Here is a 25,135-nt window from a genome sequence, read left to right as displayed (position 1 = left end):
CATAAATTCATTACAAAGGCTCAGCAGTAGCCAGCAAACTGGAGACCACTCTAAATGCAATCCTGTGACATCATGCCATTTCAGTGGGAAGGGGGGAGCAGATAACCACTTCATGTGATGGAACTGAGGCACTAGACAGGCTGCATCTCTAATGTACATACGAGAAACAATAGCAGTGTGTATTTTAAGTGACAGTAATAGAAAACAACAACAGAATGTCAAAGACAACACATGATTTGCTTCCCTCCTAGTAGAGGGATAAAGCACTACATGAAAACTACATTTTTTCTCCCAAGGCCTGCAGTGCCACTGTTACGTTAACTTCACAATCCAATACTTAGACACTAGCAGAATAAATTTGCTACCAAGAGGATTACATGAAGTTTGGTTGGTGGAAAGTTCACAATCAGCTCCACTCCAAACCAAAATTGAAGATCTGATGCTTGTAATTTATCTTTACTGCAGATGGCATAGTAAAGCTAAGATGGAGAGCATTTCTCATGCTAAGAATGCTTGTTGATTTTATGCCCAGCTGTAGATTTGCATAGATTTTTTCAAATATTTACTGTTACCCATGCTATATAAAACAAACAAGCTCACTAACTAGTTATCAGTCTTTTCTTCCTATTCAGTATGTCATTTGCTATTCTTTTTGTTTTGGTTTAGACCTTCATGCCTTTAAGTAAATAAATATTCACCTTCGTAGTTATTTTTGAAAATACCTGATTTACACATTCTTCTTTCATATTCATCTTTTCAAAGCAGATATTTTTGCCTTTTGCTCCAATACATAATTTCCTCTCGGGGCAGTGACCACAACAGTACACGTTGATATCAAGAGACATATTAAATTTAATTACACATTGCTCCTTTTTTTTTTTTTTAAACTGAATTATAACATTGCAAGCAGAGAATAAACAAAAGATGAGCTACATTAAAACATCTGCAACTGTATTCCTTAGACACAAGTTAAATAGGTCATAAAATGAATAAGCAGCTATGAAAAACTGCATCTTAGAGGATTTTTTTTAAGTCATTCCTAAAATAGAAGTCTTTCAGTGAGTTAAACATTTAGTGATATTGTTTGAAATTCCATGGTTGACATTTTGTAAAAAGGCTTACTTCTACTGAGGGATCATTGATGGGATTGTATTGAGTAAGGAGGTACTAAATTGGAGATATCATGCCAGTTAATGACTTAATATCGCCTTGAAAACCACTTGAACACGAACCAGAAACCAGGTGTTTCCAGCATTCTGAGAACCCCGGATCTGTACCAAACACTCCACAGGTCAACATTCTTGTCAAGTGAACAGCAGTTACATGGAGCACATGAACTCGGACAAGCTCAACTTCACACACTATAATCCACATCTTTCTATGGCATGCTAGGATCTGCAATTAAAGCTCAAACACAAAGGCTAGGCATTGAAGCAATTACTAGGTAATAAAGGGGATTATACATAATTAGGGGGAAAAAAGAAAGAAGATAATCAGTGTTCACCACAAACTAACTATAAATAATGCATTTTTATACAGATGGATATTTTGATAGACTTTCATATAATACAAACTTTAATGTTAGTAGTGACACCATTTCCTCCATTGATATTTGTGACGGAAATAAGACTTCACTGATTAGAAAAATGTGGCAAATACTGTATAGCTTTTTTTATGTTAATATAGTTATTAGCTACTAAAATATAAGTGATAGAGCAATGCAAGTTTAAATTATAGCCTAAATAACTTGTATTTGCGTGAGAAGAGCACCTTTAAGTAAAAGAAGGAAATGTTTACTAAGTTCCAAAATTTGGAGAGTACATTCTGGCAAGGTTACTACTGTTTCTTAACAGAGGATATTAAATAATCCAAATGATCACCACATTCCCTTTGTTCATCCTTTTAAGCTTATGGAACTAGATTTTGACATGTTGGACGTACTCTGCTTGTGAGCCACTACAATTCCTGCTTTATTCTCTCTCAAAGCATTTAGAAAATATTGATTTCAGAACATGAGTAAACTCTGTAAACTGTAGGCATATTTTCAGAGTACTACCAAAACACTACTTTTAATCTCAAATTCTAGACTAAGTTAATCATCACAAATTCAAAATGAGATCATGACACGAATGATAACAGAAAACTCATCGCACGAGAAGTTACTGAACAGATTTGGTACATCTTAAAGTTCTAGAAATAATTTCCTGAGCAATTATGTTATTATTTGGTATGTACTAAAACAATAACACAAATAGTAAATAAATACATCTAAAATAACTAAATGCAATCGAAGAGAAACAATTTTAAATTCAAAAACTAACTTAATCAAGGAGTTCTTGGGGAGAACAGAACAATTTTACCTAAAACAATCTCATGTCCTGCTACTGTAGGCACTGTTTTACAACATACAACTCAATTTTTTCCCTCCTTAAAATCATTTTGTTTTATACAACTGTTAAACTTTAAAGGCTGTTCCACTGTTTTTATAGATGAAAATAGCCATTACATTTTCAGACTAAAATTATTCAGGCAGTCCACAATTATTTGTTCCTGCACTGAGCACATATTTCAAGTTCAATAAGGAATAATTCTCCTTCCCACTTATTCCTCCAGAATTTTTAGAGACTTCAAGCATATCTTCCTCTACTTTAAAGGAAACAAGTCCATTTTCTCAAATGCATTTTCCTCATCTTGCAAGAGCACTTACTCTTGAAAATGAATCACTAAATTTGTATACAGTTATTAAAAGAACATAATTCACTGGAATCTGGGACAACAGTATAATCACAAGTGACACTGTGAAAACTGCATGATACAATACATATTTACACATACATAAGTGCAGCTTCACACATTATTTGTTTCAGAACAGCATGTCTGACGTGGCCAGACATCCTCCTTCTACCTTTTGAGAAAAAGTATAAGCATTTGCCACTGAATCCTGTTTATTTCAGTTACAGGACCTTGAGAAACTTGGTTTGGTGGGAGGTGTCCCTGCCCACACATGGCAAGGGGATTGAAACTACGTGTCTCTAAGGTCCCTTATGGCTTATGATTTCAAGATGATGGGAGATTCCATGCTGTAATGTGATGGAAAGTGCAGCAGTGACAGCAGAACAGCAAGGTCCTAGGCTGAAGCAAGTGTGGATTAGCTCAAATGCAACAACTGTGCGCACAGAAACAAAGGAAAGAAGCTGCTTACCTTCAGAAGGCTTCAGGTATGCAGGGATCTCCAGCAAAATACCCTTACTTCCACTTCAAACCCTTAAGTGAGGTCTGGGAAGGGGTGGATCCTGGCTCCACCCTTTCCAGTCATTCAGGTGCATTGCTTGCACCTGAGCTCCCCTGGGTTGGCCCTGCCTTCCCACCAGGTGCTCAATCACTGGTTCAAACCATGACTTTCCACTACACCTGCCCATTCATTTTGGCTTACACTTACACTGCAGAAATTATCACTATCTCCACTTTCCAATTACCATTATTTCCACTTCCCTCTGTTTTTTTAATTCTTCTTTTCTTACAAAATCTTGGCATTGCAATAAAATGTTTTTAAGCTCCTGAACTAAAAAAAAATGAATGTTTGTGACACCCTTGAACTTATTCCACTATAACCAGCATGATCAGGAAGAGTTAGAAAAAGTAGTGGTGGAAAATGAAGGTGAAGCTAGTTGAGATTTCAGAAACAACTGAGCTAGAAGCATTTACCTTTACTGGAAGACAGTTTGGATGTCAAACCAACATTACTACACTTCTTGATATATTCTTCTCAGGTTTTTTTTTTTTCTTTGGTATCTTAAGACTCACAGATTTTTCACCAGAAGATGAAGGGGGCGTAGGGAAGAAAAAAAGATTGTCACAGGAGGAGAAAGCCATGCCTGTCTTCCACCACGCATGCTGTTTGTAAGTTGAGGATAAACAAATGCTGCTCATGACTCATAACTACTGTTCTACAGATACAAATACTACTGTTCTGCAAAATTACGCATTTTAAACATAAAACTACTGATTGGTGTATGGAGTAAATCACAGTCTGAAGTTCCTTATGAAATCAAACAGCACTCCAATGTAAGAAGGGAATGAGGGGAACAGAGTGGCAGAGTAGGGTGCTGGAAGAACAGATAGAATAAGCACTAAAGGAACGGGTCTACAGAACCACAGTCCACATAGTAGGTGTGAACACTAATGACTGTCTAGGCTACTCCACCGTCAATCAGTTGAGAAGTAAGATTCAATTCCACAAATTGATACAGAAAGTCTATATTCTTTGGCTACGCAGAAACACTATGCATCTTCCCTCTTCATTTTCTTTTTAAGTTATATAACTTGTTTTAAAAGAAGTTAAGCAAATGATCCCCCCACGCACCTGATTCCTTGCATTTAAAAATTCACTTAGTATAGCTAGCTAGCTATCAATGGGTAAAGTTCTTCTAATGTTCAATATTATACAGATACACATTTCTCAGAGGCTTTCTGTTCTTTTTATATAGCAATATACATTTTCACTTCAAGTTAGATTACTGGCTTTCCATTGCAGCACCTCCTGTCTTTGCTTTCCTTAACAGGTAATGCAAACGTTTCATTTAATATAACTTAAAATAACAGAGATCAAGTCAGCCAGTCAGCAAAAATAATTCTGCATCTCTGCATCTAGCACATGACATCACTGTGATAAAACAACAGAATCTGCTTTCTTATAGATAATATTCAGTAAGACACATTACAACAAAACAGAATATAGACAATACACCTTTTAAGATCTAATGATGAAAAAAGTCTAACACTGAAATTGCAGTTTGCATTGAGAAGCTTAGTTTCTGCTGGGACAGTTCATACAAAGTTTAGAAAAAAGGTCTACACGAAGCTTAAATAACTAATATAATATATAACCTTAAAGCATTTACAGCCAACCACTCACTTTCCACCTGTAGAACAAAACGTACTGAAAATAATATAGACAAAGCTTAAACACCCTGTTGCTGTGCCTTGGTGTAAACAGCACGCAAGCAAAAAGAGACATTACCAATTTGAATATGTATATACATCTGTGTGAAGGAAGAGCATCATTATCTCACTCCCCTAAAAGGTTATTTTACACTTTGCTTTACGTGGATATCTTTCATACTCTGTTTCCTTGAGTAAGTTCAGGTATTTTGTTTCTTGTGATACTCTTTTTCCAACCAACATCAGATATTGTTCTAACAGTTTCAGACAAATTCAAATGTTTTGCTTGGTTTTGTTCTGCTTTTCACACAAGCAACAAACTTTTTAATACTGAGTAACATAATAGTGCATTGAAGGTTACCTGTAATTGGTCATAATCTCAACTTCATCATGCAGTGACTTGGCATGTTTTGGTTTGAAAAGTCAGTTAAGTATTTTTGTCTACATAGAAATTCTTCCTATAATTGATTTTTCACCCCCTCTGTTCTGGTAGTTTTAAAAGCCTGAATATTTTTAGACACACAGCCTTCCTTTCATTTTAACTGTTTTTGCCTTTTAACTAGTTGCTAACTAGTCAAGAAACAATGAACTGTATTTTGTTAAAGCTGACATGTTCAGAAGTTAATCTGCAGACATAGTTTTGGCAGCTATCCCAGTCCAGGGAAAAAAGAATGTATGGATTGAAACTACTTTGTATTCTGGTCAGAAACACACTAGCAACATGACAACGAACTTTGCACTCAAAAAGATCCCTCTTTTAGAAGACTGCATAAAGGCTGCAGATTAAATAAAACCTCTAGTTTATCAAATCGACAGATTTGATGTGTAAAATCTCCAGTCAAGATAATAAAATACAAGGTACATACTCCATGAAACAAGATATAACATCTAATAAAATGACAGCTATTCTTGTCAAGCACCTTACTTAAACATGGAGAAAGGTATTTCCATTTAAGTAATGGGAAGGATAATTTTTACTAGGATACCCACATCTTTGCAAAAAATATTTAAAAGACGCAAAAAATGTAAATTCACTCAGTTCTCAAATTTCCCAGAAAATACAGTGTACCTTACTGGAGAAAATTCTAAATAAAGACCAGTTTTAAAAAAATAGGTATTAAAGATCTAATTGAATAGATAAGCCATTCCCTGAAAAATATATATCAAAAAGCATGCTCAAGACTTGAAATTCCATTTTATTTGCAAAATGGGTTAATGCAAGTGTTCCTCATGGTTCTGTCAGCCAGTGTCCTTGCAACTCTGACCAAGCTGCATTACCTTTAAGTATAGAGTTACTCTGCTGGTAAACACTATCAATAACAATCCCTATTTAACTTTTTTGTGTTAGTGTAAGTTACACTTCTCATCATTTAAATAGTCCCTGAAGGCAGAAAGAAATATTTTCTTCTTTTCAGCCATGCGGAACACAGGAGAGGTGTAATGCATGCTCAAATGGATCTCAGCAGTGCCATGGATCCGCAGCTCTCATGCTATCATCACTGTTGCAGTTAAGGAAGATTCCTAAAATATTCTTTTCAGTACTTCAGTAAGAACACACTGAACAAATATCAAAGCACAAGAAAAGTTAAATGTATGTTACTGACTTCACTGACAACTATATAAATCCATTTGGAAGGCACATCATGATTTCTACAACCCATCTGGGGAGGAAGTGTAAGCATGAATATTTGTATGTGCCCTGCAGAAAGTAGCAATTGATTTTATGAACTTATGAAATATGATTGGTTTTCAATGTCAACTGCCCTCAGATGCAGGTTTAAAGGTTCTGCTGACATTTTGAGCCTTAAGCTCTTCACACTGTCAATGGTTAAAAACAAGTAAATTCTGCTATAACCAAATACATTCAGCTACAGCTGAACAAATAACCTGTTGACATTAATAAGTCCCACAAGTGCAGCTTCACTCTGTACTTTTTACAATGCCTTTCTTATCCTTGCACTACTCTTTTCCAAGTCTTCAAGACTTTAAATAAATTATACAGCTGTTTATATAGCTAATCCAATTTACAGCAATAGATGATCTCTTATGTGTACAAACAATAAGGGGAATAGACAAATTTTGGTCTTGTAATTATTGTTTTCTCTTTTGTGCTAGCAGATCAGGGAAGGTGTATTCCGACGTGCATTGCAGAGTCCTTCTTATTTTTACTGTGTGTGGATTAAAGCATCTACACAGATTGTAACAGCATTCAGTGCCCTGTAAAACACCGATTCAAAATGCCTGCATAAATAATGTTATTGCCTGCTTTTATGTCTCCAGATGATAAATTGATACATTTTTATTTAACAGTTTTGTACTAGTACTGTATGACTCTAATACTTACTGCAAAACAGCAATGTCACACTATCCCACATTTAAATAAAAGGGAAAAAAATCCAGAAGACAAAGGAAGCTCCATCTTAACTTCAAAACTAGAAACAAAACTCAAGACTACAGATACCTAGCCTGGCAATCTCACAGAATCACAGAATGTCAGGGATTAAAAGGAACCTTGAAAGATCATCTAGTCCAATCCCCCTGCCAGAGCAGGAACATCTCGATTAGGTCACACAGGAATGTGTCCAGGCTTTTTGAGTAAGTGGAATTTGTAAGCAAAGACAAAAAAACGTTGGTCAAATTCTGAACTTACTGACAGCATCTTTCTCGTCCAATTTCAATCACTTACAGTGATAGCCATTTAACATTAAAACCAGTCTCAAATACCAAAACAGCCCATTTGGCCATGGAAACAAAACAACATTGTTATTCCTTCTCATTCTTCCAAAAAAAATGAAATCATGAATGCTATTACTTCAGAACTACAAAAAAAAACCCTACAAAAGTAATTTCAGTCACAGAATATAGAAAAGCACCAACAAGTATATTTATGTTTTGCTTCATTATCTTAAGTGAATGTTCTACCGGCTAATTTGAAGATTTCAGTAAGAATGGACAAATCACCACACCCACCAAACACAGTAGCCACAGATAAAACCTATTTAAAACAGCTGCTGCTACCAGTGTGTATACCCCATAAAGAACAGTGGAAATCAGTTCACAGTCAACGTATTTTCATGGCAGCGTTGACTGTATCTTATCATAGAAAAAAGCAGGATGACTGCTGAAGCTCTGGACTGAAATTAAAAAAGCTAATTCAATTCCAGATTCACAAAGGACTTGTCTGACCTTGTTCATGTTCACTTATGTTTCAGTTCATGCCAGTAACTTGGGGAATCTCAATACAATTAAGAAAAAATCCACAGAAGTATGACTTCTCTCATTTTGAGAAGTACTCACATTCTGACTTTAATGCAAAAAATATGAAAGTAAATTTAAATTGAACTATTTTAGAGGTTATGACAGAACTAAAGCAAGATAGACAATATTAAGTGAGTATTACCAGCCAAGGTGCAACACTTACCTCACTTCTTTCTAGTACCTGAATTAGTTGATCCAGGGAACATACTGGGACACATGAACAGGTAAAATCCCTGAGGCACAAATAAAGTTATCTGAACTAAATCACAAGGCTTCCCAACAGGAGAAAACAGGTTTCCTAATAAGAAAACTGGAGTGTCTCTTAGACTTCATAAAATAACTCTTGACTATTTAAATGGATATCTAGTCTATTGCCTAGAAATGGTATCTATCAAATTTGATCTACAGGGTTTTTTGTATGAAGAAAGACTTTTGACTGAAGATTAACAATAAAGTAACTTAAAACACTTTCTAGGAATTACTTATTTAGTAAAACTGGATTTTCCTTTCTCACTACTTGTTCAGTTTCAATCTAGTACTGAACTGTCTTCCAAAAGGATACGGTTAGATTTTTGCTTCATGAATATAAACATATATGTAACAGGTACTCTCAGGTTGCACAATTCCTACATTTTTAATGCTGAAATTACAGATGTGCCAAAATATCTAAGTTCTGCTGCCACACAGCGTAGAATTTCTGAAGTTACAGCTAATTTGGAAAACAACAAATTATTGCCCATACTGTCTATGCTGTACACACTGAACTTTTATGAATAGTTTTGCCCCATAAAGATGTGAAGGAACAAATAAAAGGGGGGGACACAAAACAGTGGCAACAGTGTGCCTGCCCACTGACAACCCCCAGGTGCTTGGTACCTGGCCCACAAAGTATTTAGTAATGAGCGAGTTTTTACTGTACAAAGACTACCGATTGTATTGTTATGGCAGATCCAGGTCCCTCTTTTGTTACCAGATCTATTTGTGCAGTATCTAGTATCAGGACAAAAACTGGTGTAACAGACCTGGTAATGCTCCTGCTCAAGCAGAAGTATTGACTCATCTCAATGTTGCCTGTATATTACCATGGAAGGCGGATTTACTGCTACTGGTGTCAATTAAACATTTGTCTTCTCAGAATGGCTTCAGTTGGAGAGAATCTTAAAAATTATCTAGTTCCAAACCCTCTGCCACAGGCAGAGTGGCCAACCACTATATCAGGCTGTCCAGGATCCCATCCAACTGGTCTTGAATGCCTCCAGAGATGGGGCATCTACAACCTCTCCAGGCAACCTGTTCCAGCATCTCATCGTCCTCTGAGTAAAAGATTCCTTCCTAGTATCTAACCTAAATATACCCTCCTTTAGTTTAAAGATACTCCCCCTTGACCTATCACTATCAGATCATGTAAAAAAGTCAGTCCCTCTCCTGCCTGTAAGCTCTCTTCAATTACTAGAAGGTTGCAATGACATGTCCCCAGAGCATTCCCGTCTGCAAGCTAGACAAGTCCAACTCCCTCAACTTTTCTTCATATAAGTCCTCCAGCCCTTTGATAGTCTTCGTGGCCCTCCTCTGAACCTATTCCCACAGCTCCACATCCCTCCTGTACAGGGGGACCCAGGCTTGGACACAGTACTCGAGACAGGGCCTTAGAAGGGCAGAATAGAGGCTGACAATCCCCTCCCTCTCCCTGCTGACCACCCTCTTTTGATGCAGCCCGGGATACTGTCAGCCTTCTTGGCCACAACAGCACGTTATGTTGCTGGTTCGTGTCCAGCTTTTAGTGCATCAGGACCATCAAGTCCTTCTCTGCAGGGCTGCCCTCAATGAGCTTTTCTCCCAGTCTGTATACATACCTGGGATGACCCTGACCCAAGTGAAATACCCTGCACTTGTTGAACCTCACTAGATTCTCACGTTTTCACTGAGTGTGTCCAGGTCCCTCTGGATGGTGTGCTTTCCTTCCGTTATGTCAGCTGCACCCCACAACTTGGTGTCATCAGCAAACTTGTTACAGGTGTACTCAATCCCACTGTCTATGTCATTAAGAAAGATGTCGAAGAGCATCAGTCCCAAGACTGACCCCCAGGGAATACCACTCATCACCAGCCTCCACTTGAACACAGAGGCAATGACAACAACCCTCTTGCTATGACCATCCAACCAATTCTTTAACCACCTAGTAGCTAGCCTTCAAATCTATCTCACTCCAATTTAGAGATAAAAGTGTGGCGTGAGACCACATCAAACAGCAAGCACCTTTCCAGGTAGACAACATCAGTTGCCCTTCCTTTCTCCACCAATGCCATCACTCCATCACAGAAGGCCTCTAGACTGGTCAGGCATGACCTGCTCTTGATGAAGCTGCGCTGATCAGATCTCAGATCACCTCCACATCTTGCATGTGTCTTAACACCACTTCCAGGAGGATATGCTCCATGATCCTCCCAGGCACAGATATGAGGCTCACCAGCCTATAGTTCCCAAGGTCTTTTTTCCCCCTTTTTTTGAATATGGGACCAATGTTTCCCTTTTTCCAGTCACCTGGAACTTCACCTAACAGCCATGACTTTTCAAATATGATGGAGATCAGCTTGGCAACCACATCAGCCAGCAGCTTCAGAACCACGGGATGCATGTTATCTGACCCCATAAACTTGTACACATTCAGCCCCATGAGGTGGTTGCAGACATGCTCTGCTCTTACACTGGGAGAGATTTTGCTCCCCCAGTTCCCACTAAGAAGTCCAGGAACATGAGGTATGAGAAGCCTGACTGGCTGTGAAGACTGAGGCAAAGAACTTAAGTACCTCAGCCTTCCCCATGTTTGATGAGGTCTGCTCTCCCTTTTCATTTTTCAGAGGCAGGTACACTCTCCTCCTGTTTCTTCTGCCCAATGCATCTAAAGAATCCCTTCTTGTTGTTTTTCAAATCCCTTGCCGAGTTCAATTCCATCTGCACCTTGGTTTTCATGACTCCAGCCCTCCATATCTGTACAGCATCCCTACATTCCTCCTTGCCCACTCATCCCTGCTTCCACTGCTTATACTTCTCTTCCCCCCCCCCCCTTCAGCCTGATTAGCAGGTCCTTGCTCAGCCATGCTGGTTTCCTGTCTCATCTGCCTAATTTCTTTTTCTGGGAGGTGGAGAGCTCTCATGCTCCCAAAGGCATCTTTAAAGCACTTCCAGCTCTGTTCTGTTCCTTTGTCCCTCAGGACAGTTTCCCAGGGGATCTCATCCAACAATTCCTTAAACAGCCTAAAGTTCGCAGTCCTGACTCTACTCTTTGGCAAGCCCATGTTCCTTGAGATCACAACTCCACCATGCCACGTTCACTGCAGCCCAGACTGCCTCCAATCTTAACCTCTTTCACAGTCTCTTCCTCACTGGTGAGCACCAGGTCCAGCAACACTCACCTATGGTGGGTCTGTCCAATACCTGAACCAGAACTGTTATCTACAGACTCAATGATTATGAATAGACAGCTGGGTGGTTCTATGCTATGGCAAGTATCAGCATTAGCTAATTATACCATAGCAGGACTAAATTTAATCCAACAAGCCATTCCTAGTTAATCAAAAGAACAAGCATGAGAAACTGCATCACAGAATCACATGGTTTTAGACATATTGACCACTGCCCATTAGAGTAACTGTGCAGTCATCAAGACCAATTACTGCATATCCATTTCTCATGTTTCCAAAAAAATCTCTTACGATGACACAGATGAAGACCTAACTTATTCAAATCAGACAACTAAAGAATGATCCTATCTCTATCTGGTTAGCCTCCATACCTTCATGGGGGAGGAAGTAGTTGTACAGTATTATCGGATTCTGTCTTATTTGTCTTATTAGTTGCTGCACACTCTAATGATTACATTTGATAAGAATGCAATGCACTTCAGCTATCTTCCAACAGGCTACGTCCCAGGTCAAGCCAAAAGGAGTGGAATACATGGAAAAATACGGATCACAGCCTGAACAGGTGACTAGCCCCTGAGAAAAAACTTGTGTTAGCTTGGGAATGAAAATAAATTGCCTCTAGCTTCTGCGTGTCAAATACTCTTGTGAGAAACTGCTCTGTAGCTGTAACTAACTATCCTTGCTTTCTGTGAATGACCTTGCATATCCCGATACATGATGTGTTGTTTCCCCCTACTACACATATGGCCACAGTACTAAGAGGGGTTTAGCAAACATTTCACCAGCCTGCAGCCACCAGAATACACTGGAGGTAATCCCAGGGCAGACACTATATTGGCCAGCCACCACAGGTACCAAGAATTTGGCAGGGACTTCACTGGCCAGCCACCCCCAGTTCTGTGAGTACCTCTCTACTAAACTGATGTACATTAGCTTGCCTCTACTACTTTCTTCAGGATCAGCAAACAGAAGCACAGGTGCTTTTGCATTATAGACAGAATGTACATTCAGGAACGCTGATACTTTGAAATCTGTATTCTGTTAGTAAATGTGTTTTACTTGTTCGTAATCACAATCAGCAAGTCACATACTTCACTCTTCAGTTAGATCAGCCTTTTTTATTTTGCCAGGTTTTCCTGTAGACCGTGTACATTACAAAATGCAAAAACGCTGGAACCAGAAGTTTTACCACAAAAATATTTACCTCCATGACATCACACCCCAAAAATACAGCTTAGATTATGCAGTTACACCATCCAACGTAACTGAAAGGAAGCACTGCTTGAGGAGGGAAATTCTGCCAATGGAAGTAGGGCAAAGCTAAGTTAATTGAATGAATCTTTGAGAAAGTAAACCGTTCCCATGCTTATTCTCCTTCTTGTAAGACGTCAGGATCAGAGGCACTTCTGTAAAGTCAAGTCTAAAAAACAATTATGTAATCAAAAATAAAGCCTTACACAAAAATGTTTAATGAATGATTAAACTTACACTGAAAAAAATGTTTGTTTTGTGGAAAAACAGCTTTTGCTTTACTATGTCATTTTTTCCTAATAAATCCTTAGAAAAATTCCTACTCTCATTTTTCCTGTTTTAATAATTCTTCGTCAGATTTGCAGCTATTTCTAGGATGGAGTTTCAAGACTATAAAAAAGTAATGTTCTGCAATATAACTTTTAAAAGTTATTTTGTTTGAATTATCATATAGGCTCAGAACATATGTAAGTATCTGCATATGTGGTTACAGTTCAAATAAGTTACCCATCCTGTCCTATTTTCACGTTTTTTTTAAAAAAAATCTAACAAACACTAGTGAAAATGCCAACACTGCCTAAGAATGAACTCTCAGAGATTTCACATGAAACTTTGTGAGAGACCTTAAAAATGTAACAGGGCTATGAAAACAAAACTCCTAATTATTTTGACATTCTCTTCTTGCTGCCTACGTTCTCCTTTTTCCTCCTCATTAAAACACTGATTTTTCTAATCAAATGTCTACAAATACAGTTAGAAAATTCACTACACTATTTCCAGAGGTAAGAACAGAGTATCACTGTGCAGATGGCTTGTTTTATTGGTTGACAAATACAGATATTACTTCTTTAAAACGTGCATGTCACATGTAACAGATCCAGTGTGGCAATGAACAGTACAAAAGCTTTTCTGCAGGGTTAGCTTCCACTGACTAAGGTCTAAGTAGAACACATCTAGAAATTTTACAGGATTGAATCCAGTGAACTCTACAGTCTGGAAAATAATAAAAAACTTATTTACACTGCATTAAAGCAATATTAATATTTACTAAATATAAAAATACTTAGAATAGCTTTTAAAGGCATTTATACGAAAATGTATTAAGTTCTCAGTCCGTTCAGTGACTCCAGTCATTTTACCTGGTTTTAAACAGTGACAAAGAAACTAGTATCAGAACTCCTATTCAACAGCAGAATAAATTCTCTTGAAAAGGAGCATTCCTTGGTTTTATTTATTCCTGAATAGCTAAAAATGAAATGTTTACTATTCATAGGAAAGCGTTTTCTTTCATCAAAATTCTTTTTTTTTTACCCTCCCAAAATCAATAGCTCCCCCAACCAGATTCACATTCACTCCTGTACCTAAGGAGCAAATACAACATGGTATGTATAAAGGCTGCATGCACAGATAATTCCTTCCTGAGGTCATAGAACATACACAAGAATCTTAACTAACCCTAATGTTTTTAGGTGACAGAAAAAGTGAGTATAACATCCAAATCCATTTTTAATGAGCAGCATGTAAGCAAATTACAATTTCATGTTCTCTTAAACAGCATCAAACTCTCAAAAACTTAATTTACTACTACCAGCACATTACATGAACACCTGTAATTTTAGTTCTAAGAATGTTAAAATTCCAAATAAGTCTACAGTGACTTTAGAAGAACTGTACAGGAAAACATCACTTATGAGACTTCCCAAACCCAGCAACATTAATTCTGTATATGTTCAGGCTGCATAACCCAAAACTGTTCACAGACACGTAATGTAAAGGTGCTGGGGAGGATTATTTTGACTAAATGCTAAAAAGCTGTTGAACCCAATGTCTGCAACTGCCATAAGCAGGCAGAAATCCATTTCGCATCTATCATTCAGACAGAATGCTTACAGACCTACAGGCATGCCTTGAATACTGAACGTCCAAGGAACAATTTTGACTAGTGTCACAAAGCCACAGATCAAAACAAACAAGTAAATCAAACCTCTAAAAAAAAAAAACACGAACAGAACCAAATGATGGATTTTTTTTTACACTGAACAGTAAGCTTTCCAGCGCAGCTATGCCTGAGCAGGAAAAACCTAGTGGCACATAACAATCAACTGCACAAGGCTCAACCTCCTCATGTGCTCCTAGAGGGGGAAAACAAAATAAAAACAGGACCTTACAGTAAGACTTTGGCTTAACTATTAAAATAAAAAAATATCCTCTTTTGTCTCATGTATTACCTTGAATAGCAGCTGGTTATGTCAGAATATAACCTCGGATCTTAGTTTTTCTGTGTTGTTGGATTACCGCTATGCTTTATCAGTGCTACTTCATAAACATGCCCACTACTTAGATATACATAAAGTCAGAGCTTGATTTTCTATTCTTCACTAAATTGAAATTCCCCCATACGCTGAAGTTACACAACTCCCAAAGGCTTCAATCAGGCCCTGAAAGCTGCAATCAGTATAACACTTGAAATAGTACTCTTGATACAATCCTCCCATTGACTTCAGTTCCATGACTGCAGGTTTGCACAATTCTGTCAGCAGAACTCACCTCACATAATATAATTTACTTAAAATGAATTGTGAAGGCTGAAGATAAACTCAGCATTCATATTACGCAACAGACACTGTCTACCGGAAAAGGGCAGCATACAGTCCTTCATAAATCTGAAGTTAGGGTATTATTTTGCAAACATGGAGTACATGAGTTGTTGTATTATTCATAAAACTCTAATTATTACTGGTGATAATGTCCAGTTAAGTATAATTCATCTTTAATTTCAGCTCCAATATTTGATTTATATTATTAAAATTGAGGGACAAAAAGCAAAAACCAATAAAAGCAAAACTTATTCTACTGTGGAATACAGGTGTCTGACAAAACCATTTAAGCAACTGCAGAAGCCACAGTATTCCAGCATTCTGCATTTTTATCTTTGTAATTCTCTATTATTGTTGTGTACATAAACATATAATTTAAGGCTCTATTTTCTAACATCAACTTCCTTTCACTTCTGAACATATGACAAAAAATATTTAGACATTTAAAAACCACAAAAAAAGGTTTTAGATGCCGAGCATCTCAATTTTTGATGTCATCCTAGGAACGGCTTAGTAGAGCTCAAGTTTTTTGTTTTTTTTTTTTTTAAATAAGCATTCAGATATCTAGTCACACTTGCAACAGGTAGAAAGGAAGAAATTCTAGTAATTCTTACCACATTCAGAATTAGTTTCTGTTATGGAAAACCTACTAATGGATGAGAAACACTGAAATAATTTTTTCCAGAAAGTATCGTTCAGCAATTTGAAAGTCACTTGTAGATGTTCTTGAGATGTAGAGACATGAAAAGTGCCTTAAAAGCTCATCTTCTGAGGGGATCTCCTGGGACATTCTGGAAACTCACTGCATGTAATACTTTCATAAATTAATAAAGACCGTCTTAAGACTAATCATGCTTTTTCCTTCTCACTATTGGAATGCTCCAGAGTCGCTACTTTTTTGACCAGTGATTAATATTTGTACAGACATTCTCTAGTCTGTTTATATCCATTTAGCGTTGTATCCTGATTTCAATTGCCTCTGCACTTTCTTCATATTCATTCCAAGGGTCTTCTTCCTTGCAATCAAACTGCTCAGTATTTGTTTTACTACAATAACTGCTCAAAAACCTTAGCCCCCACTTCACATGAAAGGTAGATCCTGTGACATCAATTACAGCCCTTCCCATCCCCCCAAAAATACAATCTTATAAATGAAGAGGTTGTTAACAATTAGCCTGATGCAGATCAGATTAAAATCCAAGCACTTTACATTACCATTTGTTAAATAGCTAAGATAACCACTACCAAAAGGCTAGGAAAATAAGTACTAGGGAAAAAGAAAAGTAGGAAAAAAAAACTAGACAATGTACTTAAGCCTCTGAGAAGTCCACGAATACAATACTTAGTTCTGATCCCCTCTCAGAAGAGCAGTAGAGCTTCTCTATGGTACCCTAGGATGTCACAGAAAAGATGAGTAAGGAATAATTATTATTCCTTGCACTTTCTTTGCATTACTAACGTTACTGTATTCCTTACATTACTTTAAACACAGAAACTAAGCAACCTAATGTGTACTTTTTCAGGCTTTCTTCTTCTTTCTGGTTAAGTCACTGACAAGGTACCAAGTCGATCAGAGTATCAAAAGGTTTAAAAACAAATTCACACAACAGAGATTTGTCAAGCTTATAAAGGAAGATCACACAGACATAACTTGACAAATCCCTACGTGCTGTAGGGTGCACTGACAGAAGTAACATACCACTCTTGTTTTGCACTTATCCTGTTTCTTTCCACATTGTCTTCAGTCTCTGTCAGATCACAAGGTCACTGAGGATATCAGTTCTGACTCGGTAGGCACATTAGTTTGAGTTGTTCAGTAACTTTAAAAATAATGCTGCACTACATTATTCCTGTTAACTGGTCTTAAGTACATTTAACACACTCTTTCTTTTCTACCCTCTCCTCCAATCCCTGGATATTTAGCTTATTTTACTTTGACTAATTAAGACAACAAACAGGCAAACTATTGGCATAGTAACATTGTCACTACAATTACATTTCATGTTGTAGTGAGTTTTCTTCTTCATGTTATATGATCAGTACAGAAAGCTATTCACAGCAAGAGACAGAATCACCTCTTATCTGCTCAGATCCATCTACAACACATACTAAAAGGATCTTCATGCACAGCTTTATGCCTCCTTTTAAGTGCTCTATCATTTTAAGTATAGACTTGACTTCAAACAAGTCAAATTCAGCTGCGGTATGATGGTCTGTGAAATTAATGGGTTTGCAATTGCTTGCAGCTTGACTGAATATTGTGCAAAGCATTGTAGTAGTAAGAAAATTGATGGCAATGATTTTGTTTTTAAACTGAATTCAGACTATGCTTCAAATGGTACCACTTCGGCAAAGTCATGAGGATAGCAACTCCTATGAATTTCATATATGAATTCCAACTATGAATTTCAGCTTATAGCCAAACAATTGGTATTGTTACTTTAGCTAATATTAAACTGAATATTTATGTTGCAGTTGTAGCTAACTGGAAAACTCATTTTGAGAAGGGAATTTTCATTCACATCCTAATATTTTATTCATGTACTACAAGTTTATTATGTATTACTTTGCTTATTTCTGGACTGTGAAGTTATTCATCAACCTCTGCCTGCTGTTTAGCAACACTACTCAAATAATTAGAATAGTAAATAGAAAGCAGTGTACCTTCTTTTTATTTTTCTAATAAAAAAATTAGAAAAATAGCTGCCTCTGCTCTCCTCCTTTTTTTCCCTCCTGGAAAAAGAAAAACAACCAAAACACTACTATATCTTAAGTGAACATGCTGATGTTTCATGCTTTTTATGGAGAGCTAGTTCTTGAAGGAACATATATAGGACATGGATGAGAGAAAATTTATTGTTGTTCCTGCCTATCAGGACTGTAAAGAAGCTGACTAAATCACCATAATATTTAATGTAGCTTTGCAAGTTTATCTGGACAGTTTACATCCACAGATTGATCATTTCAGATCAGATCATACTTACAGCACGGAAACCAGTGGTATATGAGCGCCTTGCTTAACAGATCTTCAGGCTCACTGAAATTATTTGCTGAGTTATGTTTTTAGAAGACTCAATCATCCTATTTCTAATGTAGTACACCAGAAGCATTGAACACCGACAAGTCAAACAGATGCTTATTTCTTTTCTAAGAAGAGCCTTGAACACAAAACATTTCAAAACTTTTTTGTTTGATACAGTAGTATTGTTTTCATGCAGGCAGGAACCATGTAATGAATTTTTAGTTGATACACAATGTTGTCTACCTCCCTCGCAAATTCACTTAGATGAGAGAGTAAAATAATTCCTTAAAGAACTGGTCCTGCATCATTCTCATACAAACAAAAGCTTAAGTGAGTGAAAATTATCCCCTGACTACAAGCAGTAGAGTTCGGCCGCAATGCCTACGGTCATCTTCATATTTAAAAGCTGCCTTATAAGATTTCCCATGGAATAAAATATTTATTTCTTACAGGATCTCAGTTGCAGCCACTACTCCTGTGACATGTCATGTCATTAACAACCTGAGTTTCAATGCACAGACAATTTCCTGTTACTTAAGGAAACATAAATCCCCTAAATTGTAAAGGCACCTTAAATTGATATTATTCCATTTCACGCTTTTTCAAGAAAAGTGGAAGTTATTCACCACCTGCCATTTCCACATACTCCACAGCCTAATATAAAACCCACTGCAGACAACTGACTCCTGCACAGCACAGCAGCTTCTGCACTAGCTCAGCCAGCACTGCTCACAGAGTTACTCAAATGCAGGTTATTTAAACTAGGCTCTTGTTTAAAAAAATAATTCTAAAAAGGTTTCTGTATGCAAACACGTATTCTTTGATTTTCCCTTTCCATACTATATTTAAGCAGAATTTAAAATGCATTAATTTTCCAGTACAAGATTTTAATAACATAATCTGCAAATACAAACAGATGTAATCAGGTAAGTGACTCTCCCTATTTACTTCTCTAGTTTATTTATTCTTTTCCTTCAAGAAAAAAAAGATTCTTATCTCACCTACATTACACAAAACAGATGCCTTCTCCATTTAATGCAATCAATCAAATGATAACAAGTAATATAAAAATGTAATCCTAAAACAAAGATAAGCTTGGTACCCTTATTTCTGAAGATTTAAAATATTATAGTATTATGGAAAGTTTGAAGAGTATTTTGCTATTTTAAAAATCAATTCCTTTCATTTTCTTGACATCCTTCAAAAAATATCTAAAGGCACACAACCACAGTACTAAGTTAAACTGAGCTTAAATAGCAATAAAAAGATTTTGTTAAAGAATGCAATATTACACTACTGAAGCTGGACATCCTCAGATTACTGATATTATTGAGATAAGAGCAAGTTGTATTTTGAGCACTTTTATCATTCAAAAAAATTCAGAGCTTTCAAAGAGACACCATAAGTTGAATGATTTTAGTCAAGTACCTACGCTAGAAAGCACTTCAATATACTATGGATGGAAAAAAAAAAGAAGGAAAACAGGATACAATTATTAGGTCAGAATAATTAATTATATTAAAATAAGATACACTAGATACTAGTATGCCTGGATCTAATCTACTAGACTAAACAAGCCTTCAGATTGGAATCTATCAGGTTATCCATAAGTTCTCCTATATTTCTGATTTCAAGAGCTATCAAAAACCAATTTCAAATGGCTTGTAACATGTAATACCTTGCAGCATGCTTCGAGTATACTGCAATTATTTTATAAGAACTAAGGTGCGCACTTAAAAAAATAATCTGGTATAAATTAGTTTCTGCAAACTGTTTAAAATAGATAATATGAGGTATTACCCATATTATCTATCTAGATAGTTAGTCCTACTCTTTCAATAATGGATCTACAACTACCACGCAGTTAAAATGTGTGTTTTCCAAAATATCATATTAACTTGGCTTGATTGTGCTGGAATCAAATAGCACGTGCTGAACATAACTGGAAGATTACTGGAGTAAGCTGGAACGAAACCAGTAAGTAAATATGAATCACCTGGGAAAGGTACCTCAAAAGGTCAATGAAAGGGCAAGCAAACACCATACTTGTTCTCAAAGTGTTTAGAAAAAAATCTGTTAAAGGCAAATAATACATGAACAGGTCATAACACCACAGTAACATTCCCATAGATAACAATAATTGTGACACTATTCAACTTCTTACTGAAGAAGGCATGGAGCTGAAGCTTTCTATCTCACACTTTTCATGATGTAAAGCCACTGCAAGTGGTAAAAATCTCCCCAAATGAAGTGTTTTGTATAAGATTGCACGAAACAAAGCTGCATACCTCATAAGAATGCATTCTCAAGGAAATCTGCTAGAACATCAGACATTTATTTTCAAGCAGATATTTTGATTTTCATTTTCACATGAAGAGAAGTTACAAAGGCTTAAAAAGCAAATCAAACATTCCCTTTATAGTTTTTTTGAAGGGTGAAAGGAGAGAATGTAGTAGACAAATTATTTTCATCTTACTGCAGTTCTGTAAATCAACTAGTAACAGAAAATATTGCCTAGCTGAAGTCACAGGACAGGTTTCAGACTTCAGTTTACAGTCGGAGCCATAATAACTGTTCCACTTACTCCAGTAGACAAATCATCATTCACTTTGATAATTCAAAATTTCATGTGTCTCAAACATAAAAAGCAGAAAGCAGCAAGACTCTAGGGAGTGATTATACCATGTAAACGAGATGTACATATTGGTATCTCTTTTGGGGAACAGTCTTTATTAACAAACAGTCCCTTATAAGCACTTGTAAAGAGAAACACAACTAAAAACAAAAAAGAACTCTGTACCAAAGAAGCATGAAGAGGAAACCTGAAGCACAATAACTGAATAAGTACTCACCAAAACAAGTGTTGAAGATGAATGCAAAATATATTAAATTCGGTAAGTGAAGCAATTTCTACTTCAGCTTTGCAATTTTTTGTCAACCTGAAGAACTGTATATTACGCAGAACAGTAAAAGAAATAGGATTTCGCTATCTGGGAAGGTATCCATTTCATTCATTCTAAGCCAGCATCCCCAGACACTGGTAAAAACTAATGAAGTCTACTCTAAGCATTGTATCACTATACATGGTAAAAGGGGAGCATTTTGTTTATTGCTTTTTTATTTATTTATTAAAGCAAAGCTAATTAAGTTTGAGCCTTTCACTCTGGGCAGCTTTGAAAGGTTAAGGAAAGAAAAATCCTTTTGTTTTAGCATAATAACACTGTCAGTTAAACTCCTCCCTTGTGATGAAATTAGGAGAGGGAATATTTGGCCCTAGTAGATAATTATGACATTCATAAGCTCTCAGCACAAGGGGGCTGGGAGAAGGGACTGCCGTCAGCCACTTGTTTTTCAAACTGCTTCTATTTTCTGAAATGGAACAAACACATCACAGTTTCCTCGCCTCAGTCTTAGACAACAGCACTTCACAATGAAGAAGCTTCAGTCATTTTTCCATGACATCTACTGCAGCTACATACTTAAAAATACAAACCCTCAGCCTAAGATGTTCTATATTTCTGAAGCAAATTATCCAAATCCTGTTACTGGGTTTTTCTTAACCATCCAAAGTCTTCATCTCTACTTCAACATTAAAAAAAAAAATCATAATTATCATATATCAAGAGGGTAAGTCCCCAGAGAATTTGGAATGGTCTCTAAGATCATGTGAATCATTTCAAGATACATCAAGATTACCTAAAGGAGGTGCCAAGGAATAATATAATAATAAAGAAAGAGCAATAAATTCCAGACCAAGTCTGTGCTTATTTTCAAAGAAATCACTGCAGAACATGCCTTTCCCCTACCAACCACCTTCCATATGCAGGTGTTTCTCCCACTTGCATTTACTGTCCCTCACTGTGGATTGAGGCTGCATGACCATTTCCACAACTACTCCAAAAAATTCTTCCCACCTTAAAACAATTGCGCTCCATCGATTAGAATAAATTTAAAAAGGGCTCTTTCATTGTGTTGACATTTATAACTCACTACCAGTAATTAGATTTACTCAGATTTCATCCTTCTCTTCCCATCTCCCTCCCCTGTCGTGCTATCATTTTTAGAACTCTGCTTAATGGCATGTCGAATTACACTCCATTATTTAACTCCTGACATTTGCAATAGGAAGATACCGAAACTATGCAATCTTTCCACGCTGCAGTAATCACACTTCACGAACCAGCTGTCTGCCGTCCCTCCGTTAGAGGAACCACAGACCGCGTTCCTATCACCATTACACCCAGGTAGATCGGTAGAGAGACCTAGGAATGCTTCTCCATTGCCACCCCAGCGCCGCTAAACTGGAAAGCCTCCGGACTGCTTCTCAATCGCTAATCCGGAGACACGCCGAGCTCGTCCCGAAGTGGCAAGAGCAGAGAAGTATTTCTGTGCAAACGGTGAGCAGCCGGTGGAGTCTCACTACTTAACACCAAGACAAAATGTCTGCATGGCAGGAGGTTCGGAGGCGAGTACATCGAAGGCGGAGACGTTCGGAGCTGCGGTCTCAACACCTTCAGGCTGAACCCCTCACCACCTAGCCCAGGCGCAACGGGCAGCACCGCCCCTCCGAGGGGTTCCGGGCGGCATCCAGCCGAGCCGCCTAGCCGCGGCCCGCCGCCCTCCACCCGCTCAGCCCGACGCCCTGGAGCTGAGAGCGGGGCAGCGCCCGGGGCCGGCACCGCGCGTCGCCGTGGAGCTTTGGCGCCCCCTGCTGCCGGGTGCCGGCACGACCCGAGGGGCGCTCCCCGCCGCTCCCACGCGGAGCTCGGCTAGCACCGAGCGCATTTCTTTTTTATTTTCCCTGACACCTCCTCCAAAAAAGAAAAAAAAAAACGGAAAAAAAAAAACAGCCGGGAGCTGCCGCCCGCCCTTCCCGTGGGCGCTGCTCCCAGGTGCTCGGCGGCTGCCGAGAGCAACGCTCAAACTTGCCTCAACACTTCGGAGCGCGGCGGGCAGTCCTGGCAGAGGGCACCGCGCGCACGGCCGCGCTCCGCAGCCCCCTCAGGCGAGGCTGAGCCGCAGGTAACCACGCAGGTGACAGCCACCCGCTTCTGATTTTTTTTTTTTTAATTTAAGCACGACCGCGCGGCCCCCGGCAGCGCCCGCCCCGCGCACCTGCCCCGCGGGAGCGGCTCCCCGCGGCCAGCACCGCCCGCACAGCGCGGCCGGCTGCCTCCCGCCCGCCCCCAGAGCGGAGCTCACGCTGCCTCCCCCTCACGTAGATTTCAGAGCGCGATCCCCAGCTGATTTTTTTTTTTTAATTGGTTTGAATTCCCTCCCACACTCGTCGCCGACAAAAAAAAAAAAAAGGTACAACCCGGAGCGGAGCGAAGCGCGCGGAGCAGCGCGCAGCTTTTCTCCCCTTGTCCCCATCAGCGATTCTCTCCGCGCCCCGAAGACCGCTCGGGAAGGGAGGGGCGAGGGAATGGAACAACTTTCAGATCCGTTTTAATTCGGCTCCCGGCTGACACACCGCTTTGGTTTTTCCTCCTTCCCCAGTTACACGCTAAAGCTGAGTGACGGAGCGCAGAGACCGCGTAGCGGCAATAATTCGGAGATGGAAAAAAAAAAAAAAATAAAGAAAAAAATAAAAAATAAAATAAAATCCCGCTCCTACCTTGCCCGCTACTGAGGAGCAATCCGAGCAGGTAGAGAGGCAGGAGGCTCATGTTCAGCAGCTGCCGCCGGCGGACAGTCCCAAGTTGGAGGTGCTCGCAACCCGCACCACACAGCGCCGCCCGTCAACTGCTGCCCGCGCTGTGCCGCGCCGCACTATATCGGGAGGCAGCGGCACCGCGCAGGAGGCGGGCACACGGCGGCCCGCGCGGATCCCTCCGCGACACACGCACGGTCGAACCACCGCCGGACGATCCCTCCGCCGAGCTCAGTGGCGGCGGGCAGCCTGGAGCCAGCCGGCTCGCCTGGTGGCTCGCCGGCAGCCGAGCCACCGTGGCTCTACGGGGGCTGCTCCCGCGCCTGAGGGGCGGCGGGCTGAGGGAGGCAGCCCGCACGGGGCGGCGGGGCTCTGCTGCCTTCGGCGGCACCGCTCAGAGGCAGCGCGCTGCGGGACTCTCTGCGGGTGTCTGCGCCTCGCCGCCGTCTTTTCAGAGAGCTTAGCGGTCTGCTGGCACTCGCGTGTTTTGAGCTTTGTTAGTACCGAGGGCGAGAATGCCTCTGCTGCTCACGGCTGTGTAGGAAACGAAGCCAATAAAAAGTAACTCGCTTACCTTTACAGTACTTCTGCGCCGTCTCGCTGAGAATCTTACTTGGTGACAAATAAAAACCCGTTTTAAAGTAAGGAGATGGATTTCCATCCAGAGGTAATTTTTATGCCTTACATTAATTAAGCCGTGGTCTCCAGAGCAGCTTCTACAAATTTGCAGCCGTGCCACCTGTGTGATACGTGAGAGGAGACAGAAGTGGATTTATATTAATGTCGAGCGGTGCTAGCAGTTAATAAAAGATTAATCCAAATTAGCGTACCCCTAATAATTTTTTTTGCCCTTTTCAACAGGATTTGGGTTTAAGGAGGGAAAGGGAGACAAATCCCTCAGCTTGACTCTTGCTGCACAGTAGTCTTAGAAAATTACGAGATGTAGGAGGAAGAAATGATACAGTCAGCAGGTCTTGCTGGGATGAACAAG

The 25,135-nt window shown here is 39.0% G+C and overlaps 1 protein-coding gene across 2 annotated transcripts in view; it reads right to left on the bottom strand.

Moving 5' to 3' along the window:
• The window catches only part of NCAM2 (neural cell adhesion molecule 2), a 264,222-nt gene extending 239,295 nt beyond the window's left edge, over positions 1-24,927 (bottom strand). The window contains exon 1 of one of the 2 annotated variants that reach the window (XM_021403529.1): positions 24,109-24,927. In XM_021403529.1, the coding sequence (XP_021259204.1) occupies positions 24,109-24,160 (52 nt within the window). In that variant the 5' untranslated portion in view covers positions 24,161-24,927. The remainder of the gene's footprint in view (positions 1-24,108) is intronic. The other variant, XM_021403523.1, reaches the window with a different exon arrangement.

This window comes from Numida meleagris, chromosome 1 (assembly GCF_002078875.1).
Source record: "Numida meleagris isolate 19003 breed g44 Domestic line chromosome 1, NumMel1.0, whole genome shotgun sequence".
NCBI lineage: Eukaryota > Metazoa > Chordata > Aves > Galliformes > Numididae > Numida > Numida meleagris.
This window is presented reverse-complemented; position numbering and strand designations above follow the sequence as displayed.